We start from the raw sequence: 6,896 nt of genomic DNA, 5'->3' as shown, positions 1-6,896 counted from the left end.
TGAATCTTCCTCCAGGTTCTTTCCAGCCAACACAGAAACCTTGGAGATACTGAAGGAAGGATACCTGGCAGCACCACACTAAATACTTCAATTTAAAGTCTAATAAAAGCACTGTGAAACAAATATAAAGACTAAAGTGAGTTCTGAGCTGAGGCAGAGTTAAAGGACAGAAGTGTTTTCATGGTTTGAAAAGCCATGTCTAATTTGTGCCATTCTAGACCGGCTTTGAGGTCCTGGCAAGGTTGTAAGAGGAGAAATCCCACAAATTCCTTTATCCAGCTCCTGCTGTGACAGCCTCAAACAAAGTCCAAAATCAACTCACGTGCTGCAACACCAACGAGAGGAGCACAGTTATTACTTTATAACCTGAGCAAAAGCCATAAAATGCTGGAAATCGCAGTTTTGCAGCTGCAGATTATTAAATGTGACCATTTTTTGTGCCAGTTTGCTTCAGTTTGAAAGCCCAGCAGGCTCACCAGGATGGATTTTGGTCAGCTTGGGGACTTACATTTTCGCCACCTCTTTCACAACATCACGGCAGGTCATTTCCTTCATCTGGGGACAAAAAACACACAGGGTAAGAGAATAGAATGTTTTCCACTTCCACAGGGCCAGAACATCACTGGCTGTGCATGTGCTAATGTTCAGTGGTGATAAAAGTGACAGAAAGTGAAGATTGGGACCACATTTATTCCCTACAGTGGATCTTTCAGCCTGTCTGTGCAAGTCATTCCAGAGGATAATATTGTTTAGCAACCAACTGCCTGCCTGAGCAAAGTATCAGCACCTCATTTTATATTTTCCCAGTTCTATCACAAACTTTGGACAGTTTCACAGTTAATTAAAATAAAGTCTGGTGCAAATTTCTATGGCATAATAAACCTATGTTTGGTAGGTCAAATGTCTTGCCAGTCAACTCTTCTGGACTATGGAGCAGTAACATATTCTTCTGTATTTCATTAATAACCCCTACTGTCATGTGTAGGTACAAGAGAGAAAACTGAATTTCATTTTTGTCATCATCCTTTTGCCATCCCACTGCAGACACTAAAGGTAAACACTCTTAAGAGTTTTATCATGGAAGTTAATTATGATCATGTCCATGTATCAAAAAGTTGTATTCAAGCAGTGTCCACACAGCTCCCAAGTTTTGCCACAGCTGAACTTCTGTCTTTTCCCCATCTCAGCTTTACCAAATCCCTCTTGTCAAAATTAGCACCTGCCCAGTCTGGAGTTCCAGCAATTCACATTATTAACTGTGCCAGTCACTAAAGCAGAAGTTTTTGAAAATCTCAGCACTGCACTGAAAATTAAACTTCTTGGGTAGAAGTTAATTTTTGTGGAGTACAGCGTATCACTGTCTTTACTGCCAGTGGGCACACATGGAAATTAAAATTAGGATTTCCCAGATGCCACAATTCCAGGACCAGATGATCATTCAGCCTTCTCATTTTAATTTGGTATTCAAGCATCTGACCAGATTCAGAACTGACTGAACCAAGTCTAGGAATGTTCTAATTTTCCTGTAATTTTTCAGTCATGATAACAATCATCTAAACTCTGAACTTTTCCATGAAAAGATATGATGTCCCTTTGCACACCAAAAAAATAAGAAGCAAGCAAAGGATCACATAAACAGCCCATGAGACAGCCCAGGAGAAGGATTCCCAACTCCAAGAGTGCTGTCTCCAACTCCAAGGGTGTCAGATATTAAAATACAAGATGGAGATGCTTCAGGATTCTCACATCATTCAAATCAGCTTAAGGCACATTTCAATTCCTTTTGGCAGTCTGGTCTCCACAGATTAGTTTGTCCTTAACAAGACCAGCTTTTCTGAACTTGTAAAATAAAAGGATCATCTAAAACTTTTGGGAAAATATAAGATACAGCACCCTATACAATGCTGCCTTCTGGTTTTCAACCAGAATTAAAAGCTTATTTACAATTTTGTATTCACTCACTTACTTTACTAGCAAATGTAAAAGGAAATATTCCACCTGCTTCTCCTTATTTTACACATTTTAGGCATCCAAAAAGAGAACATCATAAAGTACCTGAAGTTTTTCTATCTCTGTTTTTGCAGCCTGCCTGGCTTTACCAATGGCACACCCCCAATAACCCTAAAAAAAAAAAAAAGAGAGAGAAAAAATATGCAAATGAATTAAATATTAAACTTTCTACAGCTCTTACTGTCCCTTAGGACGTGACAACCCCACCCTGCTCACATAATGAGAGACCAATACACAGTATTGGTGTTGTTCTCTCAGGGCACACCCCCAAATTGTTGAGCAGAACCCAATTTCTAAATCAAGTGCTACCTCTGTTGACAGAAAAGAGGAGTGCTCAGTAGTTCCTGGACAGAAACTTATCTGCTCAAAATTTTATAATAGTTTTTTTTTATTGCTGTTACAATAAATGGAAGAACAAACCAGAATTAATTTGAAGAGAGAAGTTCTACAGGAACTACAGATCAAAAAAAAAAAAAAAAAACAACACCTAAACCCACCTACTGTGAAATGAGCAAACCCCAGCCCTGCTCATCTGAAGCACTGATTCCCCAGAGATGTTCCCAGGCAAAGAGAGGCAAAATCAACAGCCCTTCTGGACCAACACTCACTCCTTTTCCTAACTGGGAATTTTTTAAAGGGGAATTTACTCCAAGATGGAAATATCTGTGACACACTCACGTATGAGACTCCTGATGGATCAATCATGTACAGCTGTGCACCATCATCACTGTCATAGGACCCCAACATGAAACTGGAGGAGAAAAGAGAAATTAAAGACATTTCTTCTGCCAACACACCCAGAACTACAGAGACCACCACACCAGCCCAGGTTTCCTCCACTGCTCCTGGGGCAAAACTCCTGCTCCACTCTGTGGAGCAGCTGTTGAGTGTTCTCAGGACAGCAAGTTATCAGAAACATTTTAATGACCAGTACCTTGATCTGTTTATCAGTCCCTTTGTACTAAAACCACACAGTAACTGTAACCTGCTCTTTGGGTATCAGGATAAAACCCGGATGATTGCAGAGGAAAGTTCTGCTTTTGCCACTCTCACAGACTTGACAGCACAAACTCTTCAACTTTAAAACCCAGGAACAAACTGGCCATCTGCTCCAGGAATCTGAATTCTTCTCCTGAGGTTTTACACAACGCAGGAAAAGAACGGAGAGGGGAATCTTTTTATGAGGTGAACTGTGGATTGCTAATTCCAATGGACAGGCAATGCCAGCAAAATTGTGAACCAAAAGACAGTTACAAAGCGTGTGTGTGGCACTCACCTGCAGCCAAAGGGTCTGACAGCACTGTACAGGGTGTAGGCGTGCACGTACATGGCCACTCTGTCCGCAAGGTGCTGTGTGGGAAGGGGGAAAACAAACGCTGCAAACCCTCATTTACAGGACCCAAACCTCAAAGTGAGAACACTGAATTCTCATGTCAAGACTATAAGCCAAAAAAAAAAAGCACCTGAGATTTCCTTACCTTCAGAGGAATATCATAGCCATAGTTGGATCTGAAGTTGGAAGCCTCTTCCCTGGCGATGTCTGCCAAGGAGCGGGCGTCTGCCAGCAGCCCTGCCACTGCCTGCAGGGAGAATTCAATCAGCCAGGCCTGCCACACATTTCATCATCCTCACTGAAATTAATGACTAGCAGTGAATTCAGAAGTCATCTTCATCTGCCATCAAGCTCAAAACGTGTCAATGTGGTTATACATCAACACAGATTAGTTTTTCTCCAGGAAAATCAACACCCATAGTTACCTTCGTGTTATCTTGTGATTTGCCATGGCTGCACTAACCCAAACAATATTTCATATCCTGTATATCCAACAGGTTTCACATTTTTGTCACACAGTAACCACCACATGGCATCATCCTGGCATCACTGGGGTGGATTAGCCATCCATACACCAGTATTTAAAGAATTCAGGTAATTCCCACACTGGTGAGAAGAGAATCTCGAATGCAGCCCTCAGCACACCTTCTTTGTTAACTGCGTAGGAAACCACTTTAACACTTGTGTTTAGATTTTCATTCAACTGGAATGCTGAAAAGCATTTCAAAAAAAGTTAAAACAGCCTCAAAATATGTCCATCTTCTGTAATAAATCTGGCTTTTATTTGTGCATGTTTGTGAGCAATCGAGAATAAATTCCAGAAAACAGTAAAAAGCCCACTGGCATTTTCTGCACACAGAAACATTAGCATTAATTTCTGAATCTACTTATTATTGACCCTCTGATTGATAAGATTTCTCCTTTTGAGGGGGGTCCCTTGGAATTTAGGGAAACCCAAAATGAAGTGGCCCCTTACCATCCCAACGTGTCGGTCGACATTGAAGAGCCGTTTGTTGGAACCCTCCTCGTAAAGCTTGGACAGGACTAGTTTTTCTACTCCAAAGACAACACCATCTTTGCACCTTATCCCAATTGCTGTACTGGAAGACAAGATAAATGTCAGTTCCTCACAGAGAACCACAGTGGAAAATAAATAACAGAGAATTAATGAGATACCACAAACAATCAGGTGATTCCCACAGAAGTACATTTGTTATAACTCCACTTGAGCACTGAGGAAAAAAAGCCAAAGTTCACTAAACCTACAAACATTTTCTCAGACAAAGGAGGTGGGGGCTGCCAAAAGTCCTAACCCGAAGATTCCTGAACAGAGGACATGCAGTGGGGGAATTGTTTGGAGCAAGGGCTGAGCCACTGCCACGCTCAGCTGAGCGACACTGGAGTGAAATTCACGGACTGGTCAACCTCTCCTTTTGGCAAATTCCCTGCTGATCTAGGAGATGGGACAACTCTAACCCTCAAAAACTACCTCATCAGGCATAAACCACCAACCATGGCACCCACAAAACATCTGGCTGACCAAGGAACAGGCTGTTTGCAACACATGGCCCAGAGAAGCTGTGGCTGCCCCATCCCTGGAAGTGTTCCAGGCCAGGTTGGACGGGGCTTGGAGCAACCTGGGATAGTGGAACACCATCATCTTTCTGTAGTCCAACGACACTGCTTTAAAAGAGCCCAGCAAACAAGACAGAGGTGCAGATATTTGTATCTTACCTGCTGTTCTCCACTGCTTTCATAGCATATTCCACCTGAAAGACTCTGCCATCTGGAGAAAACGTGGAAGCTGACAGGTCGTACTGGAGGAGAAAACAAAATGCTCAGGGAAAAAAAACCAAACACATCATATCCCGGTGTTTAAAGATCAAGTCAGCTTATTGAAAAATGCTGTGCAGTCCCAGGAGCAGGGTGGGTCTTATAAGACAGAAAAAAACAGACACTAAAAGCCAGGAAAGGCCATTTCATCAGTGCTGGATGAAACTGAAAATCCCATCAATCCAGATGCTGAAGGGGGCTGAAATCACTGTGCATTACACAACATCTCAGACTTACAGGAACTTTCTGTCCGCCTTCACATTCTACAGAATCCTAGACTGGTTTGGGTTAGAAGAGATGTTAAAGGCCATCTCTGCCATGGGCAGGGACACCTTCCACTAGACCAGGTTGCTCCAAGCCCCGTCCAACCCGGCCCTGAACACTTCCAGGGATGGGGCAGCCCCAGCTTCTCTGGGCAACCTGTGTCAGGGCCTCCCCATCCTCAAAGCCAAGAATTTCTTCCCAATATCCAACCTAAATTCAGTTTCCAATTCCCAACCTCTTCCCCTCTGCTCCCATCACTCCTTGTCCTCTCACCACAACCCCCAACCAGGAGCCCCTCTCCGGCCTCCCTGCAGGCCCCGCTTTCTTTCACAATTCCCGGTGGCAGGACCACGTTTGAAATGCACAAGAGTACACTCTGCAGAGAAGTACAATCAGTGTTTTACCCCCGCCCCGCCCCCGCCGCCGCTTCCCGGGGCCTCCCGGGCCGCAGTGACTCAGCCCTCCCGCAGAGCCCCGCGGCCGCCCCCCGCACCCTCACCCCGGCGCCGCGCGGCCCCGGGGGCGATGGGGGTGGGACGATGCCGGGGATATCCCGCTATCCCGGGGCGATCCCGCTATCCCGGGGCGGTCCCGGCGCACTCACCCCGGTGCCGATGGAGCTCATGGCGGCGCCGCTCCCAGCCCGGCCCGGCCCGCGCGCACCGCGCAGCAACGCGCGCGCGCATTGGGCGCCCGGCGGCCGCCCCCGGGGTGACGTCACGCGCCGTGCGCTGAAGGGCCGCCCCGTGGAAGGCTCAGTCAGCGCCCGGCTAGCTCAGTCGGTAGAGCATGGGACTCTTAATCCCAGGGTCGTGGGTTCGAGCCCCACGTTGGGCGCATGTATTTTGTGCCCCCCCCTGCAATCCTTCTCCTCCAATTCCCTCCTGGAGCGCTCGCGGCGGGAAAATCCCTCCTCGTCACCACCGTGGCCACGAGGGAGGTTCCACCGCTGCCTCGCGTTTGGGAGCGTTAGTTTTGCGCCCCTCACCCTTCGGGAGGCGTCCCGGTGGGCAAACGGCCTCCCGCCGCCCCTGAGGGGGATTCACCGCCCGCTCCCCGCTGGGCGCGTCATTTTTGTGCCCCTCGCTCTTCAGGAGCGCTCCCGGCGGGAAAAATGCCGCCTCACCGCCCTCTGCCAACATCCCTGAGGGGGATTCACCGCCTGCTCCAGGTTGGGAGCTTCACTTCTGTTCCCCTCGCTCCTCTGGAGCGCTCCCGGCCGGAAAATGCCGGCTCGGCACCCCCTCCCACCACCCCTGAGGGGGAATCACCGCCCGCGCCCCGGAGAACCGGGAGGCTCCTGAGGGAATCCCGCAGATAGAACCTGAGGAAGTGATTAATACACTGTTATCCCTGAGAAAATTAGTTTTTATAAGTGAGCTGGGTGCAGCAGTGATGCGTACATAGTAAAGTAGGAGCTGGGGTAATCTTGGCACTGAAAGCTGCATGCCTGAAA

General features: G+C 46.9%; 1 protein-coding gene, 1 long non-coding RNA gene and 1 other non-coding gene across 4 annotated transcripts in view; 2 read left to right on the top strand and 1 right to left on the bottom strand.

Annotated features, from left to right (window-relative positions):
• PSMA3 (proteasome subunit alpha 3) overlaps positions 1-6,135 on the bottom strand; it is a 7,613-nt gene extending 1,478 nt beyond the window's left edge. The window contains exons 1-8 of the mRNA XM_027901881.1: positions 6,045-6,135; positions 5,078-5,160; positions 4,320-4,443; positions 3,489-3,590; positions 3,287-3,360; positions 2,689-2,761; positions 2,056-2,121; positions 509-555 (exon numbers count right to left, since the gene is read on the bottom strand). Of these exons, the coding sequence (XP_027757682.1) occupies positions 509-555; positions 2,056-2,121; positions 2,689-2,761; positions 3,287-3,360; positions 3,489-3,590; positions 4,320-4,443; positions 5,078-5,160; positions 6,045-6,065 (590 nt within the window). The 5' untranslated portion in view covers positions 6,066-6,135. The remainder of the gene's footprint in view (positions 1-508; positions 556-2,055; positions 2,122-2,688; positions 2,762-3,286; positions 3,361-3,488; positions 3,591-4,319; positions 4,444-5,077; positions 5,161-6,044) is intronic.
• A 69-nt stretch (positions 6,136-6,204) lies between these two features.
• Positions 6,205-6,277, top strand: TRNAK-CUU. Its single transcript has one exon. It is a non-coding gene; the product is annotated as a tRNA-Lys (tRNA).
• A 177-nt stretch (positions 6,278-6,454) lies between these two features.
• LOC114066852 overlaps positions 6,455-6,896 on the top strand; it is a 3,318-nt gene continuing 2,876 nt past the window's right edge. For both annotated transcript variants that reach the window (XR_003573250.1, XR_003573251.1), the window contains exon 1: positions 6,455-6,611. This is a non-coding gene — a long non-coding RNA (uncharacterized LOC114066852). The remainder of the gene's footprint in view (positions 6,612-6,896) is intronic.

This window comes from Empidonax traillii, unplaced genomic scaffold (assembly GCF_003031625.1).
Source record: "Empidonax traillii isolate 1590-97213 ecotype Southwest subspecies unplaced genomic scaffold, ASM303162v1 scaffold818:size281096, whole genome shotgun sequence".
Classification (NCBI taxonomy): domain Eukaryota; kingdom Metazoa; phylum Chordata; class Aves; order Passeriformes; family Tyrannidae; genus Empidonax; species Empidonax traillii.
The sequence above is the reverse complement of the archived record's forward strand: the minus strand, read 5'-3'. Positions and strand labels throughout refer to the sequence as shown.